Source organism: Microcebus murinus, chromosome 12 (genome assembly GCF_040939455.1).
Source record: "Microcebus murinus isolate Inina chromosome 12, M.murinus_Inina_mat1.0, whole genome shotgun sequence".
In the NCBI taxonomy this organism is placed as follows: Eukaryota; Metazoa; Chordata; class Mammalia; order Primates; family Cheirogaleidae; genus Microcebus; species Microcebus murinus.
Window position 1 is genome coordinate 63,626,988 of NC_134115.1, and position 20,982 is coordinate 63,647,969.

At 37.4% G+C, this 20,982-nt stretch overlaps 1 protein-coding gene across 4 annotated transcripts in view; it reads right to left on the minus strand.

Annotated features, from left to right (window-relative positions):
* TEX10 (testis expressed 10) overlaps positions 1-20,748 on the minus strand; it is a 47,068-nt gene extending 26,320 nt beyond the window's left edge. The window contains exons 1-5 of one of the 4 annotated variants that reach the window (XM_012768971.2): positions 20,553-20,748; positions 16,443-16,631; positions 14,172-14,884; positions 13,502-13,745; positions 7,111-7,223 (exon numbers count right to left, since the gene is read on the minus strand). In XM_012768971.2, the coding sequence (XP_012624425.1) occupies positions 7,111-7,223; positions 13,502-13,745; positions 14,172-14,884; positions 16,443-16,622 (1,250 nt within the window). In that variant the 5' untranslated portion in view covers positions 16,623-16,631; positions 20,553-20,748. Of the gene's footprint in view, positions 1-7,110; positions 7,224-13,501; positions 13,746-14,171; positions 14,885-16,442; positions 16,632-20,233; positions 20,372-20,409; positions 20,526-20,552 lie in introns of those variants that run through there. The other 3 variants (XM_076008875.1, XM_012768972.3, XM_012768973.3) reach the window with 3 other exon arrangements.
* Positions 20,749-20,982: the final 234 nt, after the last annotated feature.

A 20,982-nucleotide genomic window follows, 5' to 3' on the forward strand; every position in this document is an offset into this window, starting at 1 on the left:
CAAGGGTTCTAACATTGGTGACTATACTGATAGAGATAAAGAAGAAAAAGGAGCAGAGTGATCCAGAAATAAATTCTACCTTGGATATGTTGAGCATAAAGTATCATAAATACAGTAGAGATGGCCAACAGACAGCTCAATGTACAAGTATGATCTTGGAAGAAGTCTGAGCTATTCAATAGAAACTACCCACATGTCCACTCTTGACTACAAAGAAAGCTGGTAAATGTAGTTTTTATTTTGTGTAGCCATATCTCCAGCTAAAAGTTAGGAATTCTATCATTAAGAAAATTGGGAACTGATACCTTTTATAACAACCTGGATGGAACTGGAGACCATTATTATAAGTGACATATTACAAGAATGGAAAAACAAACACCACATGTACTCACTCTTAAACTGGAACTAATCAATCAACACTTATATATGTACATATGGAAGTAAAACTAAACAGAAAACAAGTAGGTGGAAGAGAGGAGGAGGAGTGGCTGGGTAAATTCACACCTAACAGGTACAATGCACACTATCTGGGTGATAGGCACACTTATAACATTGACCCAACCTGTACAAAAGCAATACATATAACCAAAACGTTTGTACTCCTGTAATATTCTAAAACTATTTAAAAAAAAAAAAGAGAGAGAATGAAAACAGGCATAAACTTGCAACATTTCTTCCCCACAGGTAGAATTTTGTAAAATCTCTCCTAAGTTTATCTCAGCAGCATAATCTATTATCTGGAAATTCTCAATGGACATTTGCAAACTTGGAAGAGTTCAGTCTGCTCTTCCAATAATTTATACAAAAATTTTAAAGACTAAATATACCAACCAACAATTCTATAAGGGAGGCAGGTCTCTGGTGAAACTTAAGGCAAAAGTCAAATACCAGGACCCGCCAAAATATATATTACCCCTACTTTAAGCTGGACCCTTGACGGTTTCTCTCCCAGGATAAAAGAGAACTGAAAGTAAAAATAGCTCTTAGATAAAACTGAATCCGAGTTCTCCATCATACTAGCGGTTTAAGGAGCAATTCTTCCCAACCTAATCTATAGATTCAACACAATCCTAATCAAATTTCCAGCAAGATATTTTGCAGTTATTGTCACAATAGACTCTAAAGTCTACTTAGAAAGGCCAAATACCCAAAATACCAAACATAAGACTGAAGCAGAATAAAGCTGCATGATTCACACTACTTCAAGACTTACTATAAAGCTACAGTACTTAAGACACCATGGTAGTGGTAAAATAGACATACATAAGTTAACAAAGAGTCCCAAAATAGACCCATGAAAATATAGTCAACTGAACTTTGACAAAGGCAATTAAATGGGTACAAGATAGTCTTTTCAACAAATAGTGATGGAACAATTGGACAGAAATTCTAAAACTGAAAAATAGAAATAGAAACTAAAAATTCAATGAATTTGACTACAGTTGTACACAACTAAAGAATTAAAAACTGAAAAATAGGCAATAAAAAAAGACAAGAAAAATAGGTAGAAAATTCAGTAAGTAGCTCTAACACACATTAGTCTTGAAAGGAAAAAAGAGAAAATGGGACTGTAGCAATTTTTTAAAAGATGATGACAATTTTCCGCAACTGATTAAAGGCATTTCATTCAAGATTCAAGATCCCAAGGAGAATAATTAAAAAAGAAAACCACACCTAGACATATCTTCATGAAACTGCAGAAAAACAAAGGACAAGGAGAAAACTTTTAGGAAAAAAAAAAGAAAAACAGATAATTTTTAAAGTGTCAAGAGTTAAGACTCATAGCTGACTTCTTGGAGATAGTAAAATGTTATTGTCAGTGTGCTCAAAGACAATAACTGTCAGACCTAGATTATACCCTACTACAATATTCTTTAGAAGTGTGCCTTTATGCACAAAAACTCCAGAAAATTCTAAATGATCTCAACAAGGACAGATATATATATGTATAAAAAGAGCAAAAATATAATAAATACAAGGATAGAGTTCATAGTGGTATATAAAAGTTCTCTAAAATACCAATTTTTGCTTGAAAGCTCAAATTTTATCACTGGCAACAAATGGCATTTGTTTTCCTGGAATTGATAGGCTCACTTTGTTGATTTTTGTGAAAATGTACATTAATATGTAAGTCTGAATAACCATAGTTTGTCAGTCATTTTTCTCCACGTTAAAATCAAGTCCTCTCTATGAAAACACTCACAAGTAGAACAAACACGCAAAGCTATTTCCCTAATACAACCATAGTTCTTCGATATGCAGCAGAAATGCTTTATGTACACTTCTCATTCACCACACAGAATATTAAACATATGTATTCTTAAGGGTCATGGCTTAGTAAAATTAGCGATTTTTTTTTTGAGACAGAGTCTCACTCTGTCACCCCAGGTAGAGTGCAGTGGTGTCATCATAGCTTACTACAATCTCAAACTCCTAGGCTCAAGCAATTCTCCTGCCTCAGCCTCACAAGTAGCTGGGACTACAAGCACATACCACCACACCTGGCTAACTTTTCTATTTTTACAGAAAATAGAAATGGGTCTCTAATTAGAGATGGGTCTCTACTAAATGCAGGATGTTGACAGTGAGAGAGAGGCTATGCATGTGTGAAGGCAGGGAGTACACCACACTCTGATATTCCTATGGCAAAATCACATTTCTCAGATGTAATGATACATTTCTCAGAATGGATCTCCATTGTTAAGCGACACATGACTGTGTATAGGAACTCTCTGTACTTTCTGCTCAATTTTGCTGTGAACCTAAGAGTCCTCTAAAACACAAAGTCTATTTAAAAAATGACAACACTTAAAGACACATATAGTAGTAAAATTGATCGCGTGTCCGGCAGATGGTGGGGGTAGGAGGGGATGGGTATATACTAATGGGTGCCGTGTGCACCATCTGGGGTATGGACATGCTTGAAGCTCTGATTTGGGTGGGGCAAAGGCAATATAGGTAACCTTAACATTTGTACCCCCACGATATGGTAAAGTAAAAAAAAAAAAATTAAAAAATAAAATAATGAAATTCCAATACACACTATACAACATGAATGAACCTTGAAGACATTATGTCAGACACAAAAGGACAAATACTGTATGATTCCGCTTACATGAAGTACCTAGAATAGGCAAATTCAGAGACAGAAAGTAGAACAGTGGTTACCAGGAGCTGGTGACAAAGGGGTATGGGGAGTTATTGTTCATTAAGTACATAGCTTCAGTTCGGGATGACAGAAAAGTTCTGGAAGTAGATGGTAGTGATGGTTGCAAAATAATGTGAAAGTACTTAACACCACTGATCTATATACTTAAAAAGTGGTTTAAATCTGCGGTCCCCAACCCCCGGGCCATGAACCAGGATCAGTCTGTGGCCTGTAAGGAACCTGGCAACACAGCAGAGGTGAGCATCGGCAAGCAAAAGCAAAGTTTCATCTGTATTTAACAATAAATGTAACACACTTGAATCATGCAGAAACCATCCCCCCCCACCACCACCCTGCCATCTGTGGAAAAACTGTCTTTAATAAAACCGGTCCCTGGTGCCAAAAAGGTTGGGGACCACTGGTTTAAATCATTAACGTTATATATATTTTACGCCAATAAAAATAAATTATATATGGTGGGTGCAGTGGCTCATGTCTGTAATCCTAGCATACAGGGAGGCCAAGGCAGGAAGGTTGCTTGAGCTCAGGAGTTCAAGATCAGCCTGAGCAAGAGCGACACCCTGTCTCTACTAAAAACAGAAAAATTAGCCAGGCACTGTGGCGCACGCCTCTAGTCCCAGATACTCAGGAGGCTGAGGCAGGAAGATTGCTTGAACTCAGGAGTTTGAGAATGCAGTGAGCTATGATGACGCCACTGCACTCTAGCCTGGGTGACAGAGCAAGACTCTGTCTCAAAAAACAAGTAAATAAAATTTTAAAAATAATATATTATATCATTTTTAACTCTGTATTTCAACCCAAGATGAAAACATTTAGACATCAGGTTAGAAATACACTGGCAGTATAGGAAAGCGTGAGGAACACCGGTCTAGACCACTGTTGGCTTCTCTGTGACATGTGTTACCCTCAGTAAGCTATTTGCTAAGTATTTAATGTACTTACTTACAGAAGTACAAGAGTAGCGTGTAGTCCCAAAAAAATCAATCACTAGGGGAAACTTACAAAGAATAAATGTGTTATATTGGCAATCCATCTTCACTAAAAATCCCACAATTTTGGCCGGGCGCGGTGGCTCACGCCTGTAATCCTAGCACTCTGGGAGGCCGAGGTGGGCGGATTGCTCGAGTTCAGGAGTTCGAAACCAGCCTGAGCAAGAGCGAGACCCCGTCTCTACTATAAATAAAAAAGAAATTAATTGGCCAACTAATATATATACAAAAAATTAGCTGGGCATGGTGGCGCATGCCTGTAGTCCCAGCTACTTGGGAGGCTGAGGCAGAAGGATTGCTTGAGCCTAGGAGTTTGAGGTTGCTGTGAGCTAGGCTGATGCCACGGCACTCACTCTAGCCTGGGCAACAAAGTGAGACTCTGTCTCAAAAAAAAAAAAAAAAAAAAATCCCACAATTTTGCCATCTCAACCTCCTCAACAAGTTAACTCCTTTTTTTTACCTTTTATATCTCAGCACAATGTCACTTCATCAGGGCAGCCTTCCCTAGGCCAGTCCTCCTCCCATGAAAGATCAGGACCAGCTCCTTATAATATACACTCCTATCTGACCCTAAACCCTTCCTTCATTGTATTTATCAGTCAGTCACTGATTAAAGAATTAAGGGAAATAAATACATCTCTCTCATTAGACTGTACTCCATGAGAACTAGTACCAACCTACTTCCTTTACCACCAAATACTCAGCACCTAGTACAGTAAATGCCTTGCACATATTAAGTGTCCAATAAATCTGTTGAATGATGGTATACCCATACACTCTTGGATAATTTATTTACATTTAACAGTCTACTAAATTCTAAATACCCTAACCATTATTTAATCTCATTTTGATGAAAATTATATATGGGACTCCTTACCAAAAAAAAAAGTACACACACAATTCTACATCCGTGTATCAAGAGTTCATGGACTTTCTGAAGCCTATCCATAAATCCCAGAAAAAAATCCTTTGCTCTAATAAGAAAAGTATACGTGGGGGGAAAAAAAATCTAACATCTTGCTCAAGAAACTGTCTGTTTGACTCAGCACCCTCCAACTCCAGAAACTCCCTAAATTAATCTTTCTGAAACACATGTGACCCAATCAAAAGTCTATAATGCCAAAAGGATCAAGGATGACAGATAAATGAACTCCAAAGACAAGAAATTACTTCAAGCATCAAGGCCAGTAAAGAGCAGAAATCATGTTTGACCCAGGACCTCGTTCTCCACCCATTATCTAACGCTATAGCTTTCTTGTATGTTATGTTCTCCAGTTAGAATAGTCTCTTATCCCTTTCATTTTTGCCTGCTGAAATCATTTCCACGCCCAAACACCACTCTTCAATATAGCTTTGTCTGTTTATTCTAACAAGAAGTGATCGTCTCTTGCTATAAGATCCTATGGCACTTAATTGTATAGTTTTAATAATGATACTTACACTGCCTTGTGTTACATATGTAAATTCACTTCTCCTCCTACCAGTCATTGAGCTAGTGTTTCTTAGCTTCAAACCTACCCTGTACCCTCTGCTTTGTGATCCTGGGGCTGGAACTCTGAGTCACATTTTTTCCTTTGCAGCTGGCTTCTTGTTAGGCTGTGACAATAAAGGGGTGGTAGAAAGACTAGAAAGCTGTAGGAGGAAGATGGAAACTCTGTTTGCTTCCTAGGTTTTCTTTTGCTTCCTATTGCTGCCAACGTCAATCAGCAGCTCTTCAAGTCATTAGTGGTTTGTTCTAGTAGCCACAGTTGATTCCAGTTTGCAGTTTTTCTAACACTGAACCACCATCACCATGCTCCTAAGAAACACTAGCACCAGCCACCCACAGCTCTTGTTGCACAGTACTGAGCCCCTAGTCCCATAGGGCCCCATCTCTGAGCTTAAGACATTAGCACCAACAGAGCTGCACCCCATTCTCAGGGGTCAGACTTCTGACTCCCTCCCTCCAAGCTTCTTCCCTTCTTTTTTCTCTCAGTTCTAGAGATAACAGCTGCTTCCTGCAATTACTACTCCCATAATACCTTACAGTCCCCTTGTATACCCATTTAACAATTCTTTATTGGTGTGGTTTCTGTCTCTTGACTGGATCCTGATACACTCTCGTATGATTTAGAATGAAATCATTTAGGAAAGTGAGGAGTATATCTTAAGATATCAGATTATTACAACACTAGTAAGCAGCCAAAATAAATACTTAGTGAATGAATGAAAAATTCATATGCCTGCAACAGCCGTATTACTTCCAAGCACATCCTCTGAACCCTGCTCACAGAACTTCAATGATTCTCTAGCTAGTTTCTACCCTATATTTAAGAACCTTCTGACAGACTTTAGGATCCCTTGCAAGTGTTTGCTCATTTGTGGGAACTACAGTTTTAGTGTTTTAGCTTGTACCTGCTTGTCAAAATTTATTACATAACTTGCTCTCACACTTATCTGCTCTTACTTCAGGTAGACATTTTAAATAATTTCCATGTTTGCATTTTAACTTCCATCTCCTAATATACCACCCTTTCTTTCTGCTCCTTCTCCAATTATCCCTCTTCTTCAGGATGCTATACTAGTTTCATTAGCAGGTTCCTCATTTATAAATGAAAACAGAATTAGATAACACTCAAGATATTCTTTTGCTTAGAGATTCAATAATTACATAGTGCATGACCAAATAAACCACCTCCCTCGACAACTTTTATTAAATTCATCTTTACGTAGTAGATACATTCACCTTGTACATTCATTTTACAAACTTAAAAAAATCAAAAAACTGTTAATCTCAAGGTTCAAAGTAGCTTGTTAAAATCAGCCACAGTACTATTTTTATTTATTTTCACAAAATCTAGAATATAAAAACCTCACAATGTAGAAAAAGTTCCATATTAAGGCTAATTATTTTAAGATAATTTCAGGTTAAACATCTTTTTAACTCTATATAGTGAAAAAGAATCACAATACCTTTTATTTGTCTCTTTCCTTCTATGCTTGGTTATTTCTTTTAAGGCATATGGAAAATGACTCATAAAATGGTGTTTGAAATCAATAAGGTAATTCTTTCGAAGCCATGACTCCTATTAAAATAAGCAAAGATTAGAAAACCTACAACAAAATATAAGGTAAAATAACCAATAAAACTTGAAGCAGAAATTTGATAATTTGTCAAATAATGTCTGCCAGTGGATATATAATTACAAAATCAGAATGAACTATTAGGGCATTCAATTTTCATCCACAGATCCTTGGTGCTTAATTATTACTTTTACTAACATTTTATCTGCTGTTTAAGACAGAAAATAGGAGAGCAAATGTGATTTAACAAAATCCTGAATTTGGATCACTAAGCAATGTTTGTAAAATACGTAAGAAAGTTTGTCTCCATGATATTCTATTTATGCCATAACTCTATTCCCCAGCAATTTGATTAGTTTCCATAAAAGGTTTTTACCAGTTTCACAAAGCAATGCACTTCCCTAAAATACTTTAACAGTATTTATTGGTGAATTTATCATTTCCTCTTGTCAAAATACTGTCTTTCTAATTTCAGATTAGAATAGTCTTATTTCCTCCTTTCTAGGGTTACTAACCACTCCATTCTGTAGGAGATTGAGGGGTTATCTAGGATGTGGGACTTGAAGTACTAGAACAGCTGGTCAACCTTCAGCTTAATTGTTGTTCTTCTTTAGTATCCTTTACTGGGTTCTTCTCTTCTTCCTGACCTCTAATCGTTTCCAGATAACGGTCCTTGGACTATTTCTGCCTGAGCTCCAGATTCTGTATATAAATGTATACTCTAACATCTCCTCTTGGACTTCTAACAGTCACCTTGCCATTTGGACTGTAACGCTGGCATCATCCTTGACTCCTCTTTCCTTATGCACACCAGTAGTACTCCTGGCTTTACCTGGACACAACTATTTCTCATCACTTCAACCACTAGCTACCATTCTACTCTAAGCCACCATCATTTCTTACCTAGATTACCATAACAGCCTCCCTACTGATTTCCCTGCCTCTTCTCCACCCAAAGTCAGTTCTCCACAGAGCAACCAGGGTGATCTTTTAAAACATAAATCATGCTTCCAAATGATACAGGAAGGGGTAAGGGAATGAGTGTGTGTGTGTGTGTGTATAAATAAGTAAAATAGGTCACTAAATAGGCAACGTCCAATTTCAAATCAAAAGTGTAGTTTATTATATCTCAAACAACAAGTGGTACAACTAATCAAAGTATGCACCTAAACTATCGACTTAGTTTTACCTTTTTTTTTTTTGAGACAGAGTCTCATTCTGTTGCCTGGGCTAGAGTGCCGTGGCATCAGCCTAGCTCACAGCAACCTCAAACTCCTGGGCTCAAGCAGTCCTCCTGCCTCAGCCTCCCAAGTAGCTGGGACTACAGGCATACACCACCATACCTGGCTAATTTTTTTTTTCTACGTATTTTTTTTTTCTTAGTTAGCCAGTTAATTTCTTTCTATTTTTAGTAGAAGACGGGGTCTTGCTTTCGCTCAGGCTGGTTTCGAACTTCTGGCCTTGATTGATATACCACCTCGGCCTCCCAGAGTGCTAGGATTACAGGGGTGAGCCACCGCGCCGGGACTTGCCATCATAACAGTTTATTTATGCCAGCAGCGAATAAACTCAGAGCGAGTGGCGAGGAAATCACAAAAGGTGTTTTCCACAGCTTGTTGAGAATTGAGTATTTTTCCTTGCAAGAAGTGGTAGTCAGTTGGTACAAGATCTGGTGAATACAGCAGATGACAAGAGTTTCCAACTCCAGAGGCTATAGTTTGAGCAGCTTTGTTTGTGCAACATGCAGTCTAGCATTGTCTTCCAAGAGGATTGGCCTACCTTTATTGACCAATCTCAGCTGCTTAATCACAAGCATTCTTATCATTTCATCCAACTGGTTGCAGTAGACATCTGCTGTAATCAACTGACCAGGTTTCATGAAGCTGTAGTGAATAATACCAGTGCTGGGCCACCAGACAAACACCATTGGCATTTTTGGATAAATATTCAGTTTTGGACTATTTCGGCACTTCATCTTTTTTCAACCATTGTTCTGAACACTTGCGATTGTCAAAAATAATCCATTTTTCATCACATACAACAACACAGTGTAGAAATGCTTTGCCTTTATGTCGTGACAGCAAAGAAAGGCAAGCTTCAAGACAATTTCTCTTCTGATGCTCATTTAATTCATGCAGTATACATCTATCCAGCTTCTTTACCTTGCCAATTTGTTTCAAATGGTCCAATATTGGTGGAATGGTAACGTCAAACCTTGTTAATTCACGCATAGATTGAGATGGATTCCCTTCCAATACAGCTTTCAGTTCATCATTAGCCACCTTGGTCTCAGGTCGTCCACACGGCTCATTTTCAAGATTAAAATCACCAGAACAGAACTTCTCAAACCATCCATGTACTGTGCGTTCTTTAGCCACACCCTTCCCAAATACTTCATTGATATTTGGAGCTGTCAGTACTGCATTGGTTCCATGACAGAACTCATATTTGAAAATAACACAAATCTTTAACTTATCCCTGGTTTCACAAAAATTGTCCTAAAATAATTTTTGAAAGATAATCACAAGCCAAAACATTTGTTTGAAAGACTAAGGATGTACCATCACAATAAAGATAAAACAAGAAGTGTCAAAGTGAAATGTCAGAGATACCAACTGTCATTAGTACGTAAGGAAATTAGACATTTCATACTTAATAACCTAATATATGTAGGGCAAGACTGGTCATCCATGAGTTGACGGTTGCTAGAGGCAGATGGTAAGCACATGGGAATTCATTAGTGTTCTATTTTTGTAAATTCTATTAAAGTTAAATAAACATAATGCAGATCATGCCACTCTTTTACTCAAAACCTTCCTATGTCTTTTCGCCACACAGGTTAAAATCCACACTCCTTACAAGGGACCACAGAGGCCCACATGATCTGCCCATTTTCACTCATTTTCTCCCTCATGTTCCACCATTCTCTTAGTACCTCACTTCCTGCCACTCCTCAAATATGCAAAGCTTATTCTTACGTCAGGGCCTTTGTACTTGCTGTTACCTATGCCTAGAATGTTCTTCCCACAGCCTTCACAAGACGTGTCCTTCATCAATCTGTAACATCCTGAGCACTTCCTGACAACCTAACTAATTTAGCCTCCATCACTGTTCTAGCACATGCTGTTTGTACACCCTGCTTTACTTTCGTCTTTCTTCTTCATACTGACATTATATATATATGATTACTATCTATCAACCCCAAGCACTTTACCAATCATGTTTACTTCTATATCCCCAGAGCCTAGAACAGAACTATTCAAAAGACTTTTTTGCAATGATGAAACTGTTCTATATCTACACTGTCCAATATAGTAACCACTACCCACATGTAGCTATTGAGCACTTGAAATGTAGTGGGATTGAGGAATTGAATTTTAAATTTTAAGTAATTTAAGTAGCCACATTTATTGATGCCCAATAATCTTTGAACAAATGCCTCAAAAAGCATGACTGCATCTGACAGTGCATACATGCAAATTCTGATCCTCATGGGAAAAAGATAATGGCGAGACATATAGGGAAAAAGTAACAAGTCAAGCATCAAATACAAGGCTAAAATGCAACAAAGTTTTTACAGTGTATAATACTGACCTTGACACTATTAATAGAGGACCTTAAAACCACAGTAAATTAAAAAATTAATGTTAAATTATATTTTCATTTTAAATACATTATGGCTACACACAGTATATTGCAAATAAGCAACCTAGTAAGGATCTGAGTACTCAACCATTGCAAGTAAGATTTAATGTACCTTGAGATTTCTTTTTCAAAGCAAGGATCAAAGTTTTAAATTACTAAAAAGGTTAAAGAAAACACTACCTGAATACAAATCAAATTTCTCAACTGTGTTGCAAATACTAGCAAACTAAACTGCATTAAGTAGCACTAACACTTAAAAGTAAGCAAGTTAGTGGTCCTTAACTGTACCCAACCCAGATGCCAATTTATAAATAGAAAAACCTATAGATTTTCTGAAAGAAAAGAGTTATAATTCAGCCTATGGTGTGTGATTTCAGTTGAAGGCCAACAACAAATGCCATTTTGTTCCTCCTAGAGATTAGACTGTTAACAGATCACCAAATATCTTTTTTTTTTTTTTTTTTTTTTTGTTTACTCGTACCACCTCTATGGAACACCAAATATCTTAATCAGTAGTCAACAAACGAAGGTGAAGGAGAGAACAGTGGAAATGGCAAAAAAGATAATTAATTAAAATACACTTAAATGTCATTTTGTACAGCTAACAATTTATATTTTTATACTTTGTTTCTAAAATAATGGTTCTTATCAAGTTATTACAGTTCAACATAAATCTGCCAAGGTAAATTAAAAGAATTATACCAGTGGATGCTTTTAAATACCATTCCTATCTGAATTAACTATCCTCTTCAGTTTATTTCAGTTTTATATAGCATCTCAATTTAGTACACTGGTCTTCAACAGTTTATGTAGTCTTTTAAACTTAGTATTCTATGTTCAACAACTGCTAATAAATGCAGCTACATTACAACAACACAGAACAGTTCTAAAGCATACTATTTTAAATACTCATAAAATTAAAGCACTACCTAGATCCTTTGTTAGTGTTAATTCAAATGGTATATGATCCAAAACTAGCACAATTAATGAAAATCTGCAGATTTTGTATTTAGTCCTACTATTCTGTCTAAATACAAATGCTACTATTAAAGCAATAACAAAAGTTTATTAGTGGCTGGGTGTGGTGGCTCACGCCTATAATCCTAGCACTCTGGGAGGCCGAGGCCACTGGATCCTTTGCACTCAGGAGTTCAAGACCAGCCTGAGCAAAAGCGAGACCCTGTCTCCACTAAAAAAAATAGAAAGAAATTAGCTGGACAACTAAAATATATACAGAAAAAAAAATTAACCAGACATGGTGGCACATGCTTGTAGTCCCAGCTACTCAGGAGGCTGAGGCAGTATGTTGCTCGAGCCCAGGAGTTTGAGGTTGCTGTGAGCTAGGCTGACACCATGGCACTCTAGCCCGGGCAACAGAGTGAGACTCTGTCTCAAAAAAGAAAAAAAAAAAGTTTATTGGTACTCGTATGTAACCAAACACCAAAGCAGCTTAGAATTTTTATTTTTCAGGTTTCTAAAAATGATGGAAAGACTAGTACTCCAAGTCCACTTTGAATATCATTACTTTTATTTTCTTAGTCTTTCAAATGGTAATAGATCCATTCAAGATTGCAGATAATATATTTTTTTTCTATGGAGCTATATAAATTATTACTATTATTAGCTACATTACAAATTAAATTGCCTTATGGGAAGCAAGCTTTTCTCAAAATCATACACTATACCTCTAACCATAAGGAACTTTTTGCCAATGTGTACTATCAATCATAAGACATAAAGGCTCAAAACTGTATTCAATAAAATGCTATCCTGTTTGAAAAAGCATTTCAAAAAAATCCTTACAGATGTTGAATAATGTGTTAGCAATACAATAAGCTCTTAAAAGAAATACATAACTTAGTATAATTCCATAATGCTTTTCAAGATTATCAAATACTATTTATCGCTAGTCTAATTTTTACAGCATATTGACTTATTCTAAACTTCAGCTTGAAATAAAAAGAAAACAAAAAAAAAACCCTGCCTTCTTGGTTTTCGATAGTGTCAACTTCAAGGATTCACACCTACCTAGTCAAAAGTCCTCACAGGAATTCTTCAATAAACTACACGCTTCAAGATTTAGTCTTGCTCCTGCAGGTGCCCTTTTTAGGTGTGCTACCATACTACTTTAGCACCAATTTATTCTCACAGCTTGTTCTTCCTTAGTTGCATAGCATACACTATATACTACATCCACTACAGCACAACACTTAAGCCACTTCGAGGCTGGTTATGAAGTCCATTTCTGCTAAACTTGGTAATGTGGAACAAACTGGAAGAGACTATTAATAAGCAGTTTTTTAATCCTGTAAAAGAGCTTCAGACACTAGAATGTTCCTACATAATCAATCTGCCATGTAACACTACTGTGAATTATACCTAATAAAAACAAATGGAATCAAGCGTATTGAGTTATGCATTTCACTTTAAAAAACACTAAATATATTCAAATAACTTCACAACTATTTTAACTTGTAGTTTAAAAAAAAAAAAGAAAGAAACAAGTTTACAGTTAAAACCTGGGCTATTTTTTGGAAAATGTAAAATCAATTCATAGTAAAAAGCTGATTTCTAATCTTCCCACTTATAATAAAAGGCATTACTAAGAAAATAAGGAACCCATTAGTTCTCTCACCAATTTATGGGTTTCATCGTGTTGTTTAGAGAGTTTCCACAGAAGGGAAATAATATTAAGAACTTGTTGCATAACCTGTAGAGGTTCTCGTTCTATACCATTTCTAACCGAAACAGTTAGTTGTGGAGGCACGGCTTCAATCCAGCACTCAATTAGCAATGGAATTATTATCTCAATAAATCCTTTGAGGTTTTCAGCAGATGACAGACCCTCATCCACATTGTTTAGTCCTCCAACCAGGTACCTAATAAGAAAGGGTAAGAATGAAAAAAAAAAAAACTTCATGATTAAAATAATTAAATGATTAAAAATATTTCTCTTGCTTAATTTAAATCTTGATTAATTGAAATCTTAAATACACAGTACAGCAAAATGAAGCACCATGAACTGATAATTACATTGATCAAGACTAGTAAGAAAAATGAAATTCTAAGATGACAAAGCCAACAGAGATTATCAAGTTTTACTTCTCATTAGGCTTTACTAGAAATTAGTAAGTTAATATACTTTCAAATGACTCCTCCCATCAGTAAAGCAAATCAAATCATGAATGACTATATGAAAACTATGAAAGACAACTGTATGTCTTCCCACCATTAGCCATCAATGGTCAGCAGTTATAATTCAATATAGGAAAACTGAGTGTGGACATAACTGAAATCCTTCTTACCGTAGCCTGAACTGTGAACTGACATTTGGCTGTGAACCCCCATTTTCATAAACCTGGATGTGTTGCTGGTCGCTGGCATGTTCCTTCCAGTTGATAAAAATGGAGTTGCTAGTGGCATGGGGATTTTCTTTTTGTTCCTGAAGTCCTTCACTTTCTCTCAACCTACTGGATCCATCTGCCAAGGCCTGAAGGAATTTACTGAGTCTCACTAAGACTTTCAGCCTCCATTGCTGAGAAGTGAGTCTCCGATTAGGATTTACAGAAAGTATCCAGGACTGGGATCTGTCTCTATTTACCAGTCCTTTGGACAGCTGCTGATGAGAAATAAGTTCTACAAAATTCTTAAGCAATATACTGCTACGGCCAGTAATTAGAGCTGGGTACTGTTCCAGCAGGATGTCCAAAACTTTTAAAGAGTCCTCCTGAATTCCTTCAGTAATGTGAGTCATGGCACTAGAGAGATGGGCACTTACCAAAGGAAAAAATGGAGAAATTTGTTCAGCTCGTATTTTGGGGGCCAGGAATTGAAGAAGTTGAACTGCTGCTAATCGTACATTAGCATCTTTATCTGTAAACACAGCAGTCACTTCACTTAATATGTTTGAAAGGTGTGCATCAATTATAAATGGGTATTGAGACAAAAGGTCTTTAAGTCCAAGAAGAGCACTTTGTTTAACCCCAGCATTGTAGTGATGCATCTGTGACAGCAAATCCTATAAATAAAAATACAGATTTTAGATGTATACATATATATATATACATTATATCATTTTCAAATAAACATGCTAACTAAAACTATACTAATGAACTGACACTCCTTGGGGAAACTGCTTCAGTAAGTATTTTTAAAATATTATTTAGCTTTTATTAAGATCTGAAAGTTTTATCTTTAAAATATTTTTAGCTTAATAAAAATATCACATAATTTTCAGTTAGAACTTTCTCTTTTTTACATTAACCTGCAAACAGGCTTAGGCACTCTATGATTTAAAACGACAACAATCATCACCACCATATATCGAAGACCTGCTATGTACCAAACATTATGAATGGTGCATTTATAGACTCTTAATCTAATAGGCCATTTCTCTCTGCTTTAAATAGTCTTTCAGAGTATTTTATTCAGAGTATACTGCTTGACCATTTTATTTGTGCAATAATTTATATAACCTTTGGAAAAAACATAATTTCAAATATCTTTTTAGTATTATTTAAACTTCAGAGCTTAAAGAACAAAACTAGAAAAACAGAACCTCATAAAGACCTGTGCACAAATGTTCATAATAGCATTATTCATAAAACCCAAAACGTGGAAATAAACCAAATGTCCATCAACTGCTAAGTATTCAACAAAATGTGACACAACAATGCAATGGAATACCATTCTACAATACAAAGGAAATGAAGTATTGTTCTGATACATGCTACAACATGGATGAACCTCCAAAACATTATGCTAAGTGAAGGACTAGTAACAAAAAGACTACGTATTGTATAATTCCATTTATATGAAATGTAAAGAATAAGTAAATCTATTAGTCAAAGTTCTTGTAGGGTAAAAAAAAAAGTATAAAAAAAAATAAGTAAATCTATAGAGAGAGAAAGCAGAGTAGTCATTGCCTAGTGCAGGGAGAAAGAAATGAAGAATGACTTCTAAGAGGTAAAGGGTTTCTTTCTGGAGTAATAAAAATGTTATAAAATTAGAATATGGTGATAGCAAAACTACAAATATACTGAATATGCTAAAACCCACTAAATTGTATATTATAAATGGGTGAATTTTATTATGTGTAAATTATACCTCTATAAAGCTACTGCACAAACTTCAACTGACTTCAAGCATTTACTATGAACTGTATATACAATAACCTATGTGCTATATGGTTCACAAATGACAGGATCTTATCTTAATCAACTATAAAAATAGTTAGAAAATTATTCATGAAAAACCTGAGCATCAAGGATATCAAAAAGTTAAACATAAGAATTATTATATCTGAAAAAAGATACATATTAAATCATCAAATAAGTCCACTAGGGAGAAATTACTGTGCTTTTAGTTTAGTAAACCTTTCTTAAGAAAGTGAGAAAGATGAAGTTACATGATCAGATATGGGTAACAGATGAACTCCAAACATCAATAAACCCTATGAGACTAGGCAAACTATTTACTACTTACTCTAAGAGTTAAAACAACTTTTCACAAAAACATAACATTCTACGTGATTTCAAGAAAATCTTATTTTTATCAAAACAAGATTTATAATTTACCTTTATGTTAAGTTTTCTATTGTTTGTTGGAAGTGTTCCATCCTCTTTGAGTTGCTCAGGCAGATGTATAGTCTTCGTTTTAAAGTTTGTAGTAGTAGCATTTTCTAACTTAGGCTTCTTTTTACCAACTTTTAGTTTTACCTTTTGAAAATCATCTTGGCGTTTTCTTTTTTTGGTCATTCTTGAGTACTATAATGAAAATAATTAATTTAAAAACAATGGATAAAGATAAGGAAAAATGATAAAACAATGCTGGTATTCTCCAACACTTACATTACTCTAACATTTATTTCAAACATAATCAAGAATCAACACCAACAGTGTGATTACGCCAAAAGATCAAAATATTAAGTAGAAAATATAATACCATTCAAAAGTACAAAAAAATCAGTTTGGTCTAGAAATACTACAAATGGAGTCATTAACAATAAGGCAACAGTCTTGCCACTGGTTTTGCAACAAGGTTTTTTGAGCAACTTTTGTCAAGCACTGTGCTAAATGGAAACTTTTTGAAATGTTTTTTTTTTTCTTTGTGAGTAGAACAACACAGACTTATTAGAGCAATACCTTGTATCTAATGGGAAGCTTCTGGTTCCTAGAAGCCCCTGAGGAACCTCTAGTAAAACAAAGCATAGTTTGAAAACCCATGTTATTATTTAATGCAGCCTTAACAGAAAAAGTTTCATGAATCTAAGATGAATATTTGAAAATAGGTAAGAGTCAGATATGCACCAAGGAGGGTAATGAGCATTTCATGAGCAAGAAAAACATGGTAAAGATCAGGATTAGATACACCGGGTATAGACAAGAGTGTAAATACCACCCTTCTGAACACCAGGAAAAGTTCAGATTAGATATAAACAGCAAACACTATATACCCACCCCCAAAAGAAGGATAAAAGGAAGTATAATATAACAGAGAGATAAAGAATAAAGACCAGCTAAGCTGCTACCGTAATAAATAACTCTGGCATAACCATATCATCTTGCACCTCCTCCCCTTCTACACATTCAACTTACATCCAAACCTTCTACTTGGACACAAAATCTTTGAACTCTGCCTCTTCCAGGCCATTACTTTAAAGAAGTCCTTTATTTCTACCCTAAGATTCAATACCTTCTCCACTGGAATTCTTGCCTTGTCTCCACTGTCTACTCTCTAATCCACTGGCCTATCACCAGAGAGCTCTCTCTAAACATTGATCTGACCAATGACTGACAATTGATCTGACCAAGACTCAAATGTTTTCAGTTGTTCTTACACCTCATACACCGTAGAAATTCCTTTGCATGACACGCTAGGTCCTTCATAATGTGACCCCATCTATCCTCCCCAGCTTTATCTTCCCAAAAGCTAAACTCTATCTTAGAAAATAGCCTACTTTATGTTGAACCAGCACAACTCTTCTTAAAGCCCTTTCCGCATGCCACACAAATAATTCTGCCTTCCAGTCGCACCCACATGAGTAGGTTAAGTACCTCTGCAATAAATAAAACTTCTCCTGGTCTCCTGGTCTATCATAATTATCCTGGGCCTAACTATAAAAAGTCAAAAAGCGGCCGGGCGCGGTGGCTCACGCCTGTAATCCTAGCTCTCTGGGAGGCCGAGGCGGGCGGATTGCTCAAGGTCAGGAGTTCAAAACCAGCCTGAGCAAGAGCGAGACCCCGTCTCTACTATAAATAGAAAGAAACTAATTGGCCAACTGATATATATATTAAAAATTAGCCGGGCATGGTGGCGCATGCCTGTAGTCCCAGCTACTCGGGAGGCTGAGACAGAAGGATCGCTCGAGCCCAGGAGTTTGAGGTTGCTGTGAGCTAGGCTGACGCCACGGCACTCACACTAGCCTGGGCAACAAAGCGAGACTCTGTCTCAAAAAAAAAAAAAAAAAAAAAAAAAAAAAAAAAAAAAAAAAAAAAAAAAAAAAAAAAAAGTCAAAAAGCTATAAATGCGAGTACTAAAACATTTGAGTAGAATGACAGTTTGTATTATTGCAGGATTAATAAAATGGCTGGCACAAGACTAAGCAGCTCAAGTTCCAGCCTTAAGTTCAAGGGATCCAGAACCAATCAGCTATGACATTACATCCAAATTCACTTGATTGCATGGTTTTACTTCATTAGATCCCCCTGAGGTAGAATATGGCTACAAATGTTAAGAGATAGTTCTAGAATAAGACTGGTAAGGTTCTTATGCAGACTCTTCCACTTTCTAGCTATACACTGTGCAGTACCTCAGTTTCAATAATACCTACCTCATACATGTGTTATGAGGTAAGAGTAAATTAGTTCATCATTGTAAAACACTCAGAACTGTACCTGGTACATTGTTAAATATATATATGCTTCAACAAGCCATGATTTTTGGAAAAGCAAGAGAAAAAAATTATAGAAAAATAAGTAAAATATATATATATTTATATATATATATATATATATGCATGCTATCAGCACAAATACTTGTGTGTTCCTAAAGTCTCAGGAGCAGTATATGCCAAGCACAATATTAGATGCATTGCGTACATTAGCATTCAATTCTCCAAAAAGCCATTTGAAGGTGGTACTAAACTCATTTTAACAATGAGGCTCAGAAAAGTTTGTAAGTTACTCCTTCGTTAAGAAGTTGAACAGGGTTTCATTCACAACCCTGAGCTCTGCAAAACCAGCTTTGTTATACATACTGGCATTAACATGAGAATTGGAAGACTGCATAGCAAAAGGGCTTGCCTTATTTCATTTGTCCAATTCCAAATTTCACCCCACCCACATCTCTAGTTACTCCAGTCTTTAAAAAAAAAAAAAGAAGAAGAAGTAATGAAATAAGGCCTAAAAAGAAGGCACCAATACTTACTTGGCCTCTTTCAAAACAAAAATTAACTTTCACTCGTTAAGCTGCATACTTTGTAAGCTTTTTCTACAATTTTATTACTACCTGGTACCAGAGATTAAAGTAAATCTCCCTCTTCCCCCTCAATCCTCTGGGCTCTATTTTGCCATTAACTACCTGATGGAGCTTCAACATTCTGTCTACTGTCAACTTTATGTCACATTATCTATCATTTTGTATTGGTCACACTAACGTTTTCTGTCCGTTAAGAAAATTAGAGGGCTGATTGCCCTTCCTTGACTTTTAAAACTGGTAAAATTATTATTAAAGGACACAGAGTATTTTTATATTAGAAACTCTTTAAATTCTATCAGCCATTTATTTTTACTTAAAGATTTTCATAGCACAGCAAATCAAATAGTTCCATCTAGCCACCTTCACAGTAGCCGGTTTTGAATATAAGAACTCCAGCTTCAGGGAACTCACATCCCTGACCCTCTTACGTTATGTAAGCTCCAACAATTTCAAAACTTAATTTCACATATTCCCAATGCAAGTCTTTTCTAATTTCATCAAAAAGCATACCCTACCGCATTAGGATTTCAATCCATCTGAATGGCAACTAGTTTGCATGCCACCTTATTAACCCTTCCTCATTTCCACCTTCTTTTCCCAAAAACATCAAAGACAGAGCAAGCATACTGCGCTCGGCCTTTGATAATTTCCTCTCCAACCCTTTACACTCCTGAGTTCCTCCAAACACAGGAACCATACTTCTCAAAAATCAAGTGCCCCAGGCAAGGGCAACTCCCGAAAACGGGTGGTCCCGTTCAGCTCGCAGAACTCTCGAAGCCTGGGTGGTGAGAAGGCGGATTAGGGAACGCCTGCGCATCACTACCCCGTTTTCAGTCCTGCATCCCAGAAGTGAGGACACCGTGGGTTTTAGGAAACTATTGCTCCTTACACTCCTGTGGATACCGGTCACGACCACAGTCAGGGGAAACGGGGCCCGATCCACACACCGGCCTAAAACTCGCTCGGACCCGAAACCGCGCGAACTCGCCCGGTCACTTGAAACGCTTCAAACGCCTAAGGGGGCCCCGCCCCCGCAACTCCCGGCTCCCCACCAAGGCCCAACACCTAAAGAGCGCCGCGGCGGGACCCACGGGTCGCATACTGGCCACCGGCGACACTGCCTGCCTGGGCCGCGAGCGGGGGGCGATGGCTCCACGCGCCGTGCCACACACCGGGAGGCCCCGGCCGGATGCGCGGCTGCCGCTCACCTGAGGATCCGGCCGGGGCCGGGGGGTGGAGGCACAGAAGAGAAGCGAGTGAGCAGAAGCTCACGGGGCGACAGCGTGCGCCACCGGCCTCAGCCTCTAGCTCCCGGAGCGTGTTTTCAAATCGCCTCGTCCTCACGCGGCCGCGTTTCCTTCCGCCGCCCGGAAATCAAGACCCCACCCCCGCCGTGCCGCGATCACGTGACCGCAGCCCGCAGCCGCGCGCAGCCGGGGAGGCGGACTCGGCGGCGGTAGGCCCCGCCCCGTGAGGAGGGGCCGCGCCGGAAGCCCCCTGCGCGCAGGATCCGAGGACAAAGCGTGGCCCTTGGGTTCCACCCAGAGTTTCCCAGGGTTCCCATCTGGGGGGCCGGCCTGGTTACGGCTGGAGAGCAAGTTTCTCCTCCCCTTGGACCACGGTTCTTCAGACTTTCAG